General features: G+C 38.8%; 1 protein-coding gene across 1 annotated transcript in view; it reads left to right on the top strand.

Annotated features, from left to right (window-relative positions):
* The first annotated feature begins 488 nt into the window (after window positions 1-488).
* Window positions 489-18,563, top strand: part of CDYL2 (chromodomain Y like 2) — a 35,460-nt gene continuing 17,385 nt past the window's right edge. Inside the window, exons 1-3 of the mRNA XM_075433940.1 lie at window positions 489-573; window positions 5,001-5,595; window positions 14,684-14,901. Of these exons, the coding sequence (XP_075290055.1) occupies window positions 544-573; window positions 5,001-5,595; window positions 14,684-14,901 (843 nt within the window). The 5' untranslated portion in view covers window positions 489-543. The remainder of the gene's footprint in view (window positions 574-5,000; window positions 5,596-14,683; window positions 14,902-18,563) is intronic.

Genomic DNA, 18,563 nt, shown 5'->3' with positions numbered 1-18,563 from the left:
ATACAAGAGAAACACAAATAAGTTAGAAATGCAAGCAAGCAAGAGATTTACAACTAATGAAATACATTATTTCTTGAAACAAAGGTAACAGAAAGGAGGGAGTTAGGGCAATAATGAATTTTTAAAAGACAAAGATGTTGAATCAGATGGCCTTTATCTCTCTCAGAAATCTTACTGCCTTTCTTTCCTTGGCACTTTTTTCAAATACCCTTGCAACACCCTGAGGCACAAAATGGGACAAAGACCTCCAGTGAAAAAAGCACATAAAACAGTACAAATCCTGTAATTTGTAGTCATGAAAAGCAGTTTTTATAGTGTATGTCATGAAGTTAGTCTGCTACTCTGTACTGTACAGTAACAGAGACCATCTGAGCATCACAGATCACAGTTTCAAGAGTTCACGTAGGTATACGTGGTCAAAGAAGAGGAGATGACATGTACTCATTTTGGAAATCACTAAGTAGATACTCAGTCTTCCAAACCTTCCTGGAAGTTTATGGATCTCCTGGAAGGTGTTTTGTGAGAGCATAAGGATTTTTATTTATGTTCTGTAGAGCTCCTGTGAACTGTGAGGTGAGTATACTGTGCTCTGATTTTACGGTTGTATCTACAGAAATAATTCAATAGGAATTACCCTTTTATAACTTAGCCTGGATTTTTTTTTCATAAGTGGCCAGTAACACTGCTCTGTTAAATGAGTGATTTTGACCCTGAATCTTCTGTGAAGGAAGATGCATGTGTGTTGGGGTTGTACTCTGCATATATAAACACTTGATCACCAGATCATAACACTTAAGTTTATGAAGCTTTACATATTTGCACTGTAATTGATCTGTATTTTTTTTATTTCACGTTAAGTTTAGAATGCAAAATTTTTTCGAAGGCTTTTATGTATGACTTTCATCCTAGTTCATTCAGATGTATATAGCACTAGGTTTAAGGCTAGTTGGGAGCTAAAAAGTGTGTAGCAAATGGATTTACACAGATGCCATGGTCTTATTCTATTTATTCTCTTTAAACGTATTTGTATGATAACATATCAGCACGTCAATTCATGCAGAATTAGCTGTGGCGGGGAGAGAGAGTCCAGGAAAGTAGTGGTGTATGTCAATTCTAGCACTCTCTTAACTGGGATACCCCTGCAAACTCTGTTTGCGTTTTTTTCAGTTTTATTAGATTTAACTACTTAGTTTTCCAAACCAAGTATAGTGAATTCAAGAATTTGGCAAACTGTAACAGAACCGAGGGGGGGAAATGGAAAATCAGACATTGAAGCCATAGGTATTTTCTGCGTATTCTCAGAACTGTGTATTGCTTATTCTAGGGAAGGAATGAAAGTATTATTTCTATTAATCACTAGCTGTCACAGAATTATTAATCATTAGGAAAACTCATATGAATTTGTGAAACCTTAAGTAAATGCAGAAAGATTATTACTTTATATACTACCTGGTAAAAAAAATTACATCATTAAAAAAACAAAATAGCGATGTTTGTTAGTACTGTGGATTGTGAATAGAAGGAAAATTGGACGGTACCAAGTGTGGGTAAAATCCGGATATTTATGCCTACGCTGAAGCACCTCACTGTATGCAGTGAAGGAACGCAGTGGCACTCTGAAGGGGATAAATATCTGTGAAGAAGTTAAAGCCCTGAGAAAGAAAAGGGAAGATGTTGAGAGGTCAAGTATGCTCGATGTTACCCTCAAATGCATTCAGTAATGAACAATGAGGCAGTAATGAGGACAAGGCAGATATCTGCTCAGGCTTTTTATGCCTCATTAGTCAAGCTAGTGGGTATGATGGCTGAACCAAAAAACTCAAGGAAAACAACTAATTTGGGATCAACCCACATTTTTTTCATTTTCTCCCCATCAAAACAATAAACTGAAAAGGAGGTTGACCAGAGACAAAACATTTGGTTTTCCGTTTATTTAGTCCCTCTTTATTTTACTTTTGTTAGTTAAATTGGAAGTGAAACATTGATAGTTTTGTTCTGAAAATGCTGCAATGAAATGCTTAGTCTTTCCCAAACATATTTGCTTTCTGAATATTTTTTTCTGAAACCATTTATTAAATGTGACCTAATCTAATAAATACTTTTATTCTCCCTTCATGATGTGTTGAACTGGTTAATCACAGTCTCCATTGCCAGTATTTTGTTTCCCAGGAACAAAGACCACTCGTGTTTTCTCCTTTTATCCTCTTAATTGGAATGCATAATGCCTCATCACCAAAATACTTGAGTGTTATCCACATTAAAAAATGATCCCCACAAAGCCTCTTCCCTTCACTTTTCCTCCTTGTCGTAGAGCAACAGTGTAAAAATGAGAAATCGGTGTGGTTAAATTTAAAGATATGTGCATGAGTGAAAAAAGGTGAGCTCGAAGAGGTGGGTTTTGTATGCAGTTCTGAAAATGGCAAGGTATTTGTCCATCCTTTCTGAGGTTCTTCCTTCAGTGAGCAAGTGCGGGAATGCAATGGGTGTAATCTGTTGAAAGAAAGACAAGTTACTCCAAGGTGGCATCAACCTGAGACAGTTTGTGTTCCAAGTACGAACTCCTGAATTAAAAAGAGAGGGGAATGCATGTGTTGTTTAGCTAGTACGGACAGGGCAGCACGAAACCTAATTCTCTACAGTAAGGACAGCTGTGGTCTACTGAGTGTAGCAGCAATGTAATTTTTACCCTAGGTCATACATATATATGTTTTGCTCCTTGGTGTAGTGAGCTGTAGTAATTAAAGTAACAAATCCGCAGACAACCACAGGCCACTACAGAGTTCCACGGTTTGAAGTACAGTCTTTCTGGCTAGTCCCAGATAGGAGGATGACAAGTATTTTAAAGCCAGGGATAATTGGGACAGCTGCTCTCAAGAAGATCATAACAAGTCTATTAGTTTGACAATTGAAAGCCGCACATCCCAAACAGGGACAAAAGAAATGCCCCTTCATTGTTTTGTGAGGACTTTTCCTCTTTTCAGACCAATGATCTCAACCTTGCCTAGACTGAGCTTCAGTTAATTGTTTTGCCACACTGAGCAACCCTGAAGGGGACTGTGCTAAATTTGGAGTGAAGAGGGTGCCTTGCTTTGCTTCTGCGGTGGTTCCGTGCAGATACTTGATAAGATGGAGCACAGGAGCGAGCTGTTTGGGATGCTGCAGTTGAGTGCCCTGGAGATGTCCACTGTGGCTCAGGCACAGATATTTTAGAACAGTTCCCATGTAAATGAATAGAGATAGAAGTATAATATTCAGTTGCTAATTACATTTGGACTCCTTTGGGGAACCCACCAAGATTTCTATGAATGTGCAGTTCCAGCCAGTGAATAGACAGAATTAATCCATTGGTTTGCTCTGACAGGGGACCTAAAAAGAACAATTACTTACACTGCTGTTATTGCCCTTCTTCAAGGTTAAATGCTCCATACAAATTCCACTGTTGCTCTTCACACAAGATGAAGAGCAATGAAAGCTGTTACATTAGCTATCCACTTATTTATTTTTCTAAATTAACCGTAGTGCTTTTGGTTAATGATAATGATCTTTTTTTCATTAGAGGCATCTTTATCCCTCATAAGCCACATTTTTAAAAAATTTTTAAAAATAAAGAATTGGGAAATGAAATTTGGGAGAGACTTCTAAAGGTTTTCTCATCATAAGCCTCTTTTCCAGCAGTGACTTTTCATGTCAGATGTTTGTCTAAGAAAAACTGTTTGTTGTAAAACCCTCCATACCTTCCTCGCATTACCGATTCTAATACTTAATTCTTACTACCGTTACAACATTTTTCCTAATCACTTGATCTAAATTTCACTTGATGGAATTTAAACCCACGACTTGCTGTCCACTGATGGTGCTTGGGTTTTCATAGGCACTCTCCCCCTAGTTGAGATCTTGCCAGAGCTGAAATAGCACAAAGGTTTCCTCAGTTGTACTGTCCGTTTTCCACAACAGCACGGTGTGTTAATTCACCTGCAGCTTGCAGTCCCAATATAGTCCCTTATCCCTTGGTGCACAAATGTTCCTTAAACTGACATTCTTTAGCATACGTTTATGAAATTCATTACTTCTATGCAAGAATCCTGCCTTTACGCCTTTCATTTTTTTAATTGGAGCACTCACAAATATTTTTTTTTAGTTGGTGCACTTACAAATTTTGTGTACCTACTCAAATATTGCATTCCTAAAAAAAACAAATTTTTGTAACTTGGAAGTAGCAAAGAGGATTTACAGTACTGCAAATAAGATCTTTGGTGTAAAATATTATAATTTGTTATAATCAGTTCTCTGCTCAAGATCTTTCCAAGACATGAAGAAGTATGGGGAGGTTTGTAGGGTCATAATGCAAGTGTGGATGCAGGAGAATGATCAGTAACTGACAATATAGCAAAAGATGCTTTATTTAGCTCTTTCAAACAAGGTAGCTGAGGAATGGAACAGTAATAGTCTCATTTTACAAACGGATTTTCAAATCAATCATGCGTTCGTTAATGATCTTCAGGGTCTCTCTTGTTTACTCGCATTGTGGCTACTGCAAGTTCCCAGATCTTTATGTCTCTGCTTAACGTTTGCAGAAGGGGAAATGGCCTTGCTGTCACAATACTGCTGGGGCTACTGCATTCCTCTCCTGTATTGCCAGGTCTGTTGGTGGGAATTCTTTGTCGAACAGAAACATCCAACACTGATTCCTAACGATCACGTGGAGCAGTTTGTACACGCACCAAGTCGGTTCTCATCCGCAGTCAGCAGGGTCTGTGTAGGATCCAATGGGAATACAGTGTTGGACTGCGTCCGGTGCAATGGAGGTGCGTCTGGACCTGTGAAATAGGTTGCTGCATTTTGCCTAGCCTGGGTAGGCTTTCCCTGTCACAGTCATTTCATGTTCTAGGCACCACATTTTAGGAGAATCTCATGAATACTAAGGCACGTTTAAGAACATACAGTTTTCTTGACCAAACTGTTTTTCTGTCTAATACGATAGATTTGGTTTTTTCTTTTAGGTGGAGAGGATTGTAGACAAAAGGAAGAACAAGAAGGGCAAATGGGAATATCTCATCAGGTGGAAAGGCTACGGAAGTAACGAAGACACCTGGGAACCTGAACATCATCTACTACATTGTGAGGAATTTATTGATGAGTTCAATGGACTACATGTTACTAGAGAAAAGCGATCAAGACATGGGAAACAGGCCAGCGCTCCAAAATTTTTACGGGAAAACAGAGTGTCATCTGTTGAGAAAATATCACATAGACCTTCTGAATCTGGGAAGTCTAAAGGGTCAACACACAAAAGGAAGAGAATTAATGCATCTCTTCAAAAACAGAAAAGAGGATACGCAGCAAAGCCAGCATCTGCTAATGACAGGGCTGCTAAAACTGTGACTTACCGAACTACCCCCAGCGGTTTACAGATCATGCCACTCAAAAAGCCACATAATGGTCTGCAGAATGGAGATGGCAGTCATGAGAAAGATTCTAGACATTTTGGGAATGGCTCACAACAGCAAAACATGGATTTAAACGATCATGAAGGAGAACAAAATTTGCCCAGCATGTTGGAAGTCAGTAATGATTCACCTGTTGTGAATGGAATAGGTATGTGATTTAAACTAGTCTTTTTTTTGCAGAGGGGGGCGGTGAGGTGGGTAGTTTGCAGCAACTGCAAACAGAGAGTCCACTTGTGGAAAAATCATTGTCACACTACACAAGTGATATGGTGAGAAGCACATAACCCAAGTTTCATGCTCTTTCCCCATATATTATACCATTTTTTAATCAGTTGGCTTCTCTCCTTCCATTTCTCATGGAGTAGCATGAAGCAGTGTGGGCTTTGTTACGTGCCTTTGCAGTGTAGAGTCCTTGTGGGGAAATGGTGATGAGGCACGGAGTAGGAGTGACAACCGAGGTACGTGTAATACCGCAGCTTTGGGTTTGTGTATCACCAAGTAAGAAATCACTTCTCAGTTATGTGTGCTCAGACCCAGCGGTCTACAAAGATCAGGATTATTTTAGAAACAGAATTAATACCACTCTTGCTAAAGTATCCTGGTAAGTATGGCTGAATAACATTCAAGTTCTGCAGTATTCATGCCCGTGATATTCAGGAGTACTCGGAACTGCCAGGTCCTTGTCTCTTGACAGTGACTGGATACATCAGAAATCACAAGACACACTTTACTGGGAGGTATAAACAGCCTTGAAGTGAACGAGAAGAAACAGGAGAAATTTCTTTTTAATCCTCATAGTTACTGACTGGCTTAGTTCTCAGAGAATAAAGGTTTATGTTCTCCATCAATGCTATGCAGTTTAATGCAACTAAGTAGCTTCTCACTATCTATATATGCCCATTCTTTTTTTTTTTTTTTTAATCCTACCAAACTTAAAAGTCTTGATGGTGCCTTGTGACAGTAATTTCCAATGAGATGCACATTTTATTTGATTAAGTTTTGGAGTTTGGGGGTTTGTTTGGGTTTTTTTGACCTTTACTTCATTTAATAAGCTCTTGTCCTGACATGAAAGGATAAAGAGGAAGATGTCCTGTCAATCTGTAGGCAGCCCCAGCTTTTTTAGCCTTCCTACCACATGGAAGTCTTCCCAGATTCCTGGTAGTTTTCAGTATCCTCTCGTGCCTTTGGTGTGTGGGGGGTTTTTTTAATACCTTTTAAAAACAGCAGGAGCTGTTCCAAATCATTTCCTACTGCTTATTGATATAGTGGCGATACAACCTTTTGAGAATTATTTTTTCTGCTGTTACACACTGCATAAAGGTTTTCATTGAGTGATACACAGTTGGTCTTAGGTTTTTTTTTCCTTGCTGGTTACAGTTAATTTAGAACACAGCTATATGTGTGATTCTTTTCATTATGCATTTGATCTGCTTTACTGTTGCCATTTCACCCTTTCCTTATGACTCAGTGAAGCTCTTCAAAATCTTTCCTAGTTTTTACTCTACTTATTTTGTATTCCCTTCAAATTTTTCTCTCATACTTCTCTTCCCAGTTCATTAATACGTGCATTAAATAAACTAATCTTTCTGCAGGTCCTTGGGGCAGCCAACTACTAATCATCTGACATGATGAAAAGTAACCATTTGTTCCGATTATTTATTTTTATTAGCCACTTTCCATAGCCCATGATAGCACTCGTTTCCTTAACAGCTTCTTGTGAATTGTCCTGCCAGAAAACTTTTCAAAAGTCAACATAAATTATATCACCCGCTTTCCATTTACCACCCTACTGGCAACCTAGCAAATGCTACTTGATTTGGGAAGTAGAACTGACCTTGCCTAATCTTACCGGTCACGTCCTGTAACTACTGGGTTCTTTCAATCCAGGCATCAAACACCTTGTTGAAGACTCCCAAACCAGCAGAATGTGTGGTCAGCTTTAAATGCATAAGTATGTCAACGACATAAATGCATAAGATGTCAACGACAGTTAAAATGGGGAGTGCAGGTTTTTGTATTTTGATGAGTTTGAGCTCATATAAGACTGCTTAAAAAGTTGACCGCTTCTTTCAGAAGACTTGCTATCTAATTACAGATGTGTATAGAGTTATTTTTCTTTGCTTTCTTACTGTTTCTAATGAAGTTTTTTTAATCATTTGTTTTATGTTATTCATTGGGGAAGTTCTGATACAAAATGCATCTTAAAAATGCATTAATTCCCATATTTTAGAATCTTTTTTTTTCTTTTTTTTTAATGAAGAACTGAAGGGCCACAAAGAACTGTAAGGTCAAATGAACCATTCGTGTCTCTGCAAGAGCTAATGAATGGCATTCACCACCCCTGTTCGAATAATCCCTGTAAGAAAGCTCTATTTCAGTAGCAACCTGCTTTGCCTAAGCAGACAAGTGTTCTGCCACGTATGGAGGGCTCCTGGCCTAACAGCTGAAGCACACAGCTTGTTTAAAACATTTCTTTGTGATGGTTTTTACATTCTCCGAATCCATCACTTCTCTTCTGTATTTTGCTCTCCTTTCTCCCTTGCATTCTGGTCTCCCAGTAGGCAAAAGCAAGAGATCTTTAAATCTCTACCTGGTTCTCATCTGAAAATCCCATACTCAGCAGCACTCCCAAGGTCAGAAATCCTTCCAGTCTTGCTTTGTGATACCAGCGCATGCATAGTGGAGAAAACTACAAAGAGGAGAGAGGAGACCACCAAAGCAAGAGCAGACAGAAACTGGTGAAGAAGGGTTGAAATCAAAATACTAGGTTTTTTTCTAATATTGCCCTCAAGCTTGAGAGAAGTCACATTTCCCTATACAGGATTTTGCATCATTTGAAATGTCAAATCGAAGAAACTTGCACTACTCTTCAACAAGTGCAACAATTTACTGAACTCCCTCAGTATTCACACTCACAGGGAAGCAGCACAGAAGGTGCCACTGTGATTCTGCCAGGTGTCCTGTCAGTATCAGAAACTCATTGTAATCAGGATAGATGTTGCAGTAAAACTGGTCTGAAATTTTACAAATTACAAATGAAGAAAGTTTCAGAGAAAAATGCCAGTTTGTTGAATAACAGAAGTTTTGTTCCAAACATGTTGGGTTTCAAAACTTTCTCCAAATCTGAGCCAAGGTCCCAAGGCTTTGTCCCCTGCGACTGGGAGCGATGTGGCAGTCTGCTTGGCAGGACTCCCACGTTGAGCTCCAAGGCAGCCAGCTATGCCAGAGGTTTCAGGCAGTCTGCCACAGAGTCTGGAAGTCGTAAGCCCAGCATGTCCCGTCCACGCTCGCAGAGCTCCCAGGCACTGTATGCAGAACAAAGAGGGAGCCTGGAGGACCTGTGTTTGGCTCCCAGAAGCTGTGGCTCCTGGGCAGCCCTGTGCAGAATCCAGTGAAGCAGACTTTTGTGACAGCTTTGAGATTGCCTTTATGGAGCCCAAATAAATGTCCAGTTCATTTCACAGGTAATTGTAAGAGTGCACAGAAAATGTATATAGACATTTTAAATTGGTCTTGAGATGAAAACTCAGAAATTCCCCATCATTTTGAAAACCCAGCTGTAGGCCCAGATCTGCTACCAGTGTTAGCCTATGGTTGAAGGCCTCCAGAACCCATCAACTTGAATCAGTGTGCTTTCATATTACAATGATATTTAACTACCAGTGTACTGAACCAAGCAATAAAATTAGTAATTTATATACTATAACTAATCAAAAAATACCTATTTTGATTATCTGTGGTATGCCTGTTGTGTTGAAATAAATAATAGCTATTTGAAAACTAGTTTTTGATGACTCCTTGAGTGGACTTCCACCAGTGTGTTTGGTTTTGTGTACATCCACTTGAGTACAAGTGTTTCCTGCTTGATCTGTAGATTAAACTCTCACCAGTAAGCTACTTACCCCAGAAAGATGACTCTATACCTACAGATATAGGTACAAAATCATATATGCACCCTAGTGGAGGCCTGGAACCTTGTTGAAGTTGGGAAAAACCTTTCTTATCAAAACCTCTCTTCTACCTTCTACACATCTCGTCATAAGGAGAGTAGAGTCATCTTTATTGACAGTTATTTAAGGGTCTGCAAATCGGAAAATTTTGAAAAACTCTGTGGGAGAACATCCACTGATGCTCCCAGGAGCCACCAATCTCGTTCTTTATGATCATATTTGTTGTCTTCTGTTATCACGTTTCTGTTTCTCTCCAGGTATTGTAATTGAGAGTGATTGTTTTGTCAAGTTGCTTGACAGCATCAAAAAACCGCCCCTTTTAATTTTCTCTTTCCCTTTTCTACAGCACTCTATTTCTGTACTTGTCATATATCACTAACCACTGTTTTTCTCCCTTACGAAAATCTTTGTAGTCTCATGGTGCCCTTAATTTAAATACTCTCTATGAACTTAGTCACTGCTTCCTCTTGTTTTTTTAGCTTGTTCTGTTTTATTTATTCTGGAGCAATACTGGCAGTAAAAGACAACCAAATATGCTTGCTTTCTCAGTTTGGATAAAAACTCATTGCTTTTAGATATCTTACAGATGCTCCCTTAGCTGGAGAAGTCTGAAAGTATTAGTAAATTATCAGCAGAACACTGCTTTTAAGTATGTGCAGTATTAACCATTACCCACAAGAAAGACAGAAAGGAGACAGAGAAAGGCTGTTGGGAAGACTGAGGAATGCCAAGCTGTTTTACCAGGGAGAGTAAGGGAGCATGGTTTATTTCACCTAAAAAAACGAGAGCCCTAGCTCCATGATCCTTTTCGTTCAGCACAAACGCATGCTGCTAACAACCAGAACAGTCCAGCACCTCCATCCCATGACATCCTGATCGTTCTTCCCATCCCTTTCCTTGCATCAGTTTTAGTACTCCTGGGGCTACAAGGTGAACCTGATCTGTTTGAAAAGGAACCACAGTTTTGCAGGGTGAGTTTCCAGCCAGAACAGTTCATCAGGTCAGGTCAACTTAGGCAGGAGTAAAGAACGGAACAAACAAAGGTGTTTCCATTCAGCTCTTTCTTGGCCTTTCTTAAATATGGAGTATTGTGGGCTTATGTCTATTTAAACAAAAAACAGATTTGGAAGCTATTTTAATGAACAGTGACTTTTATCTCCGTTCCTCAAGAGCCTGTCTTTGCTTTGCTTTTAACAGCAATAGTGTGAAACATCTGTAATTAGAAAAGGGGTCTTGCAGTTCACAGTATGGCTACCTGCCTGTGGGCTAGGATCGCCACGCAGGGTGGTGGCACACAGACTGCTCTGTTACACTGACTGTGATGAAGTGCTAAGAAAGGATGTATCTGAAAACAGCAGTAGCTTGAGGTCTCCTCTTGTAGTGGGTGGAAGCAGTGGAAGGAGGTGGGGAGATCTGAGTGCTCTAAAGCATTGAGTGATCTGAGGCTCATTGCGATCTTTTCTCTCTTTCCTCTCCTCCTGTTTGTCTGCCTCATCTTTTTAGACTATAAATTTCTGATGTGTTTTCTGCAATGCCTAGTATAACAGAGCTCTAGTCTCAGTCTTCAGGCACTTTCTGGTACCCACAGCAGCAGCAGTAACATTGTTACATGTTGTCCTTTTTGACAGTAGTGGGTGTGCTAAAGAAGATGCAGGGACAGGCAACTAAAGTGAAGAGGATTATAAGAATAAAAGAGGCTCCAGTGAGGAGAGGGGGAGGCTGAGGGTGAATTTGATCAAAGTTTACAAAACCATGAAGGCCGCAGATAAAGTAAATGCAGAACTGTTGTTCACTAAATCTCTCAACAGCAGAACTATGGCCCACTCACTGAAACTGGTAGAACATCAGATAAAAGCACAGATGAAAGAAAATTCTTCTTTGTGTAGTGGCTACACAACTTCTCAGACTCATACCACAGGAGGCTGTGGAGACAGACAGCATCAGCAGGCTCAAAAGGGGATTAGAGAAATCCATGAAAAGGTCCACGAGCATATACTGAAGGAAACAGGAAGGATGAATCCTCTCATACTGCTGTACAACACTTAGGGATGATACTAGGGGAAAGGACTGCAGAAAGTGGCCAAGCTTGCATTTTCTCCTTAAATAGCAGCCTTTACTGCCTGCCGTTCTTGGAGAAGGATCAGTAGACGCGCCAGTGGTCTGGGAATATCTGAAGTTCCTTCAAAAATATTGAAACTTCTTCTAACTAGCAGTGTGTTTTACGTATTCCACAAGTTCTACTGCTGATTGAAAACAAGGTAATAATTAGATTAAACTCCCACTAAAGGAAGGAATATTTTCTCCTGTTCTGTTTTCTTTTTGTACTTAGACTAAGCGTGAAATACTCACTACTAAGCAAGTAAACCACATTAGGAGGTACCTAAAGCTTCCGTAGTTAATTTGTGACATCCTTGGTTTGTCTCACATGCAGTATAGATTGCTTTGAGAAGGCCTCTTTCCTCCTATGTCACAGTCATTTTTCATTGTGGTGTATTAAGGGATTGTTACCCTTAGGTGCATTAAGCAGGTGCTAACAATTAACCCTCACACAGAGACAATTCCGGATGCTTTCGTGGCTCCAGAGCAAACCTTCAGTAGCTCCAACACATCAGCACAACAGACATGCTAAGTTGTCCTGGTTTCACTGGAGTGTTGTTGGGTTTCGCTGATCGTTTTCTCCAGTTTATCAGATTAAGCAAGGTTACAGGGATGCACTGTATACACTGAAACAACAATGTATTCACTGTATGTTGTTCTGTTAACCATCCATTCTTGGAAATCACACTTTTCCATTTATACTTCTCTCACATTTAATTTCTCTCTCTCTTTCCTCTGGTTAAATTTCTGTCAGCTGGCATGCAGATAGTTAAAATATTTTTATGAGATCTGTAGTTTCTTATATCATATGTTTAATTTACAAACTGAATACATTACTCAGACAACGAAGAATACAACAAAAAATTAAAATAAAGTTATTGCTATGAGGCTTTTTGTTGAGCTGGATTATCTGCATGAATTAACCTTCTACCATTCCCTTACCATCTGTATTTAGAATAGATGTGGCATAATCTTCAACACTAGGTAGATAATCAGTACAGTTAGTCTGACACATCTTCCGTTAAATGGTCATTTGTGCCTCTGATATCGTAAGTTCTTTACGCTTTTTTTGGGAGATTTAACTCTTCACATCTTAGTAGCTTATTGCTGGGTCAAGCAACATAGTAAGGATTGAATAGATAAACATACAATATTTAGAAGTCTGCCTCAGTCAAATAATTAATTTGTTTCAGCGTATTATTCCCAATGCTATTAGTTTTCTGTTAGTAATTTCGCAAGTTGATTTTTGTTTGTGAGAACTCATGTCAAAATACATGCAGTAGCAAAACCTTATGAAAAAGAAGAAACATGCCATGAGAAATTATTCATGATTTTTAAAATTCAAGCACATGGTGATTTCTACACTTGTAGAGAGTTCTTTTCAAGAAAACAAATTTCAAATTCTGATGGCTTCAGATGATTTTTCTTCAAATCGATTATCTAATGTAGTTTGTCAATGTTTGCATTGCACCAGTTAAATCCTTTATTCAATATAATATGGGCAATACTTTAGATGATATCTCTTAACAATGAAAAAGAGTTTTATGATTGACTGAAGTAGCAGACTTTTTAACAAACATGTATTTCTGTGTGTAGGTGTATGTGTACATACCTGTACACATTACATGATGAGGACAAGTGATGCACCAGTTAAATACTATTAAGCACTCTCTGTATTTGAGCATCGCATATCGTAACTGCAGTGTATATACAGGCATTTCACACTCTGTGAACAATTCCGCAGGCCATTGCCAACCGAGAGGTGTCAGACAGTTCACTTACCTACATAAATGTCAAGTTGAAACATAGCTAATCCAAAATGAGGGTAAGTGACTTTGGTTTTGAGAGGAGTCTGTTAGGAATTCACCATTCAGTTCTATTGCAACAGAGTATTTTTAATTGAATAGTGGTCATTTAAACTATAAAATTTAAAATTATGTTCTAATATTCATGTCATCTGCCCTTTAAAAATTCCTGGCTATTTGATACCAGAAGCTGGAACAGGTCAATTTAGGCAGAAGTAAAGAATGGAACAAACAAAGGTGTTTCCATTCAGCTCTTTCTTGGCCTTTCTTAAATATGGAGTATTGTGGGCTTATGTCTATTTAAACAAAAAACAGATTTGGAAGCTATTTCAATGAACAGAGTGACTTTTATCTCCGTTCCTCAAGAGCCTGTCTCTGCTTTGCTTTTAACAGCAATAGTGTGAAACATCTGTAATTAGAAATAAAAATCTTTTGAAGATACTTTCAACATTCAGGCTCAGCATTGCTACCAATCACAACATATTGCCTATTACAGAGGAACTGTAAACATAAGCAAAGTAATCGTTTACAGTTCATACACAGTGTAAGTCAGAATAAACTCTTTTAAAATTGATGTACTGTTGCTCTCATTTGTTTTTAAGGAGGAACTATATCTTTGTTGTTGTAATTCCCTTTTTTCGCTACTGCTGGACACCCTCCAAAATGGCATCAGCATTAATATTTTCTATGTAAAAAGTCTAATATTAATATGATATCTGTTAGTCAAAAGACAGCAAATATTGTTACTGTAAAAATGTAATGAGCAGAAGCTTGGGATCAGAGGAAAGAGGATGGCTAGCTGCTACTCCTAACGCTAACCACAGGGATATGTGAAAGAGAATGTCGGTTGTATCAGCTTAGTAAGAACTCCCCTAACTTACTGTCACATAGAGATGGGCAACAAGTGTCTATTCAGGTTGCCATTTGAAACTGATAATGGCTTTTTTGTCACCATAAAAGGAAGATAATGTAGCTTTGAAAGATGGAATTTGGCTAAACCTGTCATGTCAAGTTTTTCTCAAGTTGAATTAGAATCTTCCTGTGAATCCAGGGATCATCCCAAGTTCATGTGAAAGACTATGATACAATTGGTTTCATCTTCAAAGCAGAACGGAATCCCGTAAAGAGTACCAGTCCTACGTGCTACAATTCATTGGATCTAGAGGTTGTCTGATCAGAGAACACTAAGTACTGCATATTGGAATATAGAATAATCAGAATGGCTGGAGGCCACATTTGACTAGCCTGGCATATTTTTGATTTATCCAATTTATCACGCAGGGGCTCTTGCAAATACCAAGCTGTGTTTGAGCTAATAGAAAGTATCACTCCATTTCTTTGGAGGTATAGACATAATTATGCTTTGATTCTTTCCATCTGAAAGGTTCTTCTCTGGCCAATGGAAGCTTGAATCTACACAGCACTGTGAAAAGGAAACTAGATGGGGAGAAAGATTATGTCTTCGATAAGAGACTAAGATACAGCGTGCGTCAAAACGAAAGTAACTGCCGGTTCAGGGACATTGTAGTCCGGAAAGAAGATGGTTTCACACATATTTTGCTGTCGAGTCAGACTTCAGATAACAATGCACTGACCCCAGAGGTAAGCATATAGCTATAAAAGCTGAAGAAAGCCATCCTAATGTGTGGGTTATCTTGGAAACTCTGGACTTGAACTGGGTTTTATGTATTTTTTTTCTAATTGATTACCTCAGAAAAGAAATATGGAGTTCAGATAAATCTTAAACTGTTTCACACTTAGAATTCCTGACAGAACGAATGCAATGGAAATTGATTTTTAATTTACATGTCTGAAACCAAAAATTAGAAGTAAAGAAAAGAATGGCAGAATCAGTATTTCCAGCATGGAGTTGTGTGAAGCAGTTTTTCACATGTTGAAGTTACTGATACTTACTGTCCTTAGGAGAAATCTGGTCTCTTTCATTTTATAAATTTAAGTAGTGCTCCAGTTGTTGCATACGGAGAATTTTAGGCTATTTCCTGAGACAGTAACTCTAAAAGTATATCTTGGTCCCTAATGACTTTTTCTCTGAATCACTTTATGAGTCCTTATTTATGAAATCTTAACCAATTATGGGCTCTATTCTCAGCTGAATTGCATAAAGTTGTACAACATATAAATGATACTAATGAATTATCCTGTTCCAAACATTAAACACTTAAGGTCAAACTTGGATTTGTAGCTGGTACTTCTCCAGTACATGTGTGGGTCACTGGAAGTATGAGAAGCTTTTTCCTCTACTCCCTGTGATCCCAGCACAGTGGGCGCCGATGCCCTGGTACACCTTCCCCATGTCAGAACAAAAGGGGTGCCAGTAAATGCCCGCGTCAGGATGCCGGTCCTGGAGAGCAGAGCAGCGCTTGAGCCCTGCTCCCCGTGGGCAGTAGTGGCCTGATGGAACGGGGCTGCCGTAGGTTGGAGAGGAACCAACAGCAGCCACCTCCCAGCACCAGTTTTGCCCGTGCAAGCATTCTGCAGGCAGAGTTCCTCCGGGAGCTGCCCACAGTGTGGCAGATCTCTCCCTTTTCTGCCCTCCAGACAAGCCAGTGCAGCTCTGTCTTCTACAGTAACTTACTCAAGATAAGAGTGTATGAAATACCAGTTTGAGCACCATCTGAGAGAAAAGTAGATTGTAGCTTTGAGGAATTATTTTATTCAATAAGAAACTGAATAACTTTGAAATTACTTACTTATAATGAGCTTCAGATAAAACCACTGGCAGGCATGAAGGGCCCTAAATTTGACTCCCTTTCCCAAATGCACACCTACACATGGACGTTAATACACAGAATGATACTAAATAGTTAAAACTGTTAGCACATACATTTATCACTCCTGGTTTTTAAACTTGGTAATTAACACAGAACACCAAATACCTGCTTTTAATACTAACTCCTTAAAACACATTAGGTTACATCAAATCCATCATTCCATCTGTGTATTAATTACCAGTAATTGGCACTGCAGATAATTTAAACTAAGAGCTCAAGGGCCTGAAAAAGTATGAATTCAAGGACTTGCTGTGTTCAGGCTGAGCAGACCTACCTTTACGTTGCTGGCTGTGCTGTTCCACATCAGCAGTGTTCTAATGCTCTAACCAGTGAGTTAATTCAGGTTCTTCAGGTCTGCCAAACCAATCCGTTCCATTCTTTGAAGCTTTTCAGTATGCCAAGAACCCGCCTCTGTGGAAGAATAAATGATAAGCAGATAGTAGTCCTCTTCTTGCATCACCAGCATAGACTATTTCTAGAACCTTTACTGAAGCTCACTCGAAAACCAGGAAATACATTTTAGAAAACTATATTACTGACCAGGAATTAATCAAGGTGATGAGTTCTCTACATTGAGATTGTCTGTTCAAAACTTATCCAGGCTGAGAGCAATTGAAAGCTCTTGCCCTCTGAAGGCTGCTTGCTGGCAAACCTGAAATGACTTCTTTGGCCTCGGCCCAGACTGCAGCCCATGATCATTCACACCACAAAATCCAGCACCTCCAACATTGGCAATTCCACATCCTTGCTGGCAATTACAGCAAAAATCCAAGCAACTGAAAGGAGGAATATGTTGAATACCTTGTCCCTGCAGTTTTTCGTCCATAGCCATAGGTGAGACAAACTGACAGAGTATTTTAGGAACATTTACAACATTTTCGGTTTTGACGCCATTTATTACTGGTGAAGAGAAAGTACAAACACAAAATTCCTACCAAATGAAGGAAGTGTGTTTTATTTTGTCTAAAGAAACACTAACTCCAGGCTTTATTAGGCGTTCAGTAAATGATGTTTGCCAAATAGTAAATGATAATTTACTTAAAGCGGGTCTACTTGGTGTGGTTAAAATAGTGGTCTGGGTATTCTCGGCCAACTACGTTAGGAAAAAAAGAAAAGGTGTGCACTGCCCACAATCATTATAAAATTAAGCTTGTACAAAATCACTCTCACCCTTCAACAACCCTGTTTCCCTTTGTGCTGTATCTTAATCTTCAGATGCAATGTAATAGTTTTGTTCGACCATCGGCCTCTGCTATTTGTGCCAATCTAATTAAAATAACAGAGAACTTATTTGTACCAAACAAAAAAAAAAAAAAAAAAAAAAAAGAAAGAAAAGCTTAGAGAAATCTAGATTCTTGGAGAATCTTTGTTGTATGGTTTTGGTAACCACATCACACCTGTGGGTTTGTGCAGGTGACTTGAGCATGAAATGTGCTGATGCCCCTTCCAGCAGCATTTGCGTTGATTGAAGTTGGCTCAGTGCCACTCCAGTAATTGAGTTTTTTCTACAAAAATGTTCAGGGCGCTGTGGAAATTCTTTCTTATGTTTTACAAGACCTTACAAAACTTCCAAGCCAGTGTCATGAAACAGCACAGCTTGTTTTTATTTCAGTGGCTTAGGCTTGCTACTTTTAAAATTCCTTTTTAAAACAGATATGTAAAATATTTCATCATTATAAATTCCATTAGGGCATTTTCTTTCATGGGTCTTTTGCTGCATCTGAAGTTCTTTCTCCAACGATGATGTTGCTGATTTATCTCAGCCCATTTCAAGGATCCAAATTCTGTTTCAAACTTAAGATTAAATAGGTCCATCCACTGTTTTTACTTTACACTATTAATAGAGCTAAGAATTAATACTCCACTGAATTAAAAGCCAAATGTACCCTAAACAGCTAACATTTCCATTGAAGAGTGATACAGCTACCTCAAGTACATTTCTCGTACAAAAGAATCAGGTTTCAAATGTCTAGCCATGAGAATTACAGGGTTTGAAGTGCTCCCAGGTGCATTTTGGAGCATTGGTTGGCCTTCACTTTTCCTAACTTATGACTTTTCCTAACTTAAAAAAAAAAAGAAAAAAAGAGGCCAGTACAAGTTTACTGTTATCTGTATTTTTGCTCTCATACAAAGACAAATTGTGCGTTTTGCCCAGTACTTCTGCCTGAAGCCAGCCTTATAGGTTCCTAAGTCCTTTACTTGTCAAACAGAAAGGACTCGGAAGCTGTTTGCGCAGTCAGTAAGTAACAAACAGTGTATTCATGTAAAAAAGTAAAAATGTAGAAGAGGTTCTAAGAACAACCAAATGGCTTTAAAATTCTATATTACTGTAATATTTACAGATTATTTACCTTTCAGAATATCAACAGTGAATCCTTACCGATTCAGAGAAGTTAACCTTTTAAACTAGTATTTCTAGTTATATAAACAAGAGACTTCTGTTCAAAATACTTTGTGTAATTACAGTGATAG

The sequence above is a fragment of the Opisthocomus hoazin genome, chromosome 12 (assembly GCF_030867145.1).
Source record: "Opisthocomus hoazin isolate bOpiHoa1 chromosome 12, bOpiHoa1.hap1, whole genome shotgun sequence".
Lineage (NCBI taxonomy): Eukaryota > Metazoa > Chordata > Aves > Opisthocomiformes > Opisthocomidae > Opisthocomus > Opisthocomus hoazin.
Note: the sequence above shows the minus strand (reverse complement) of the source record. Positions and strands in the feature narration are given on the sequence as shown.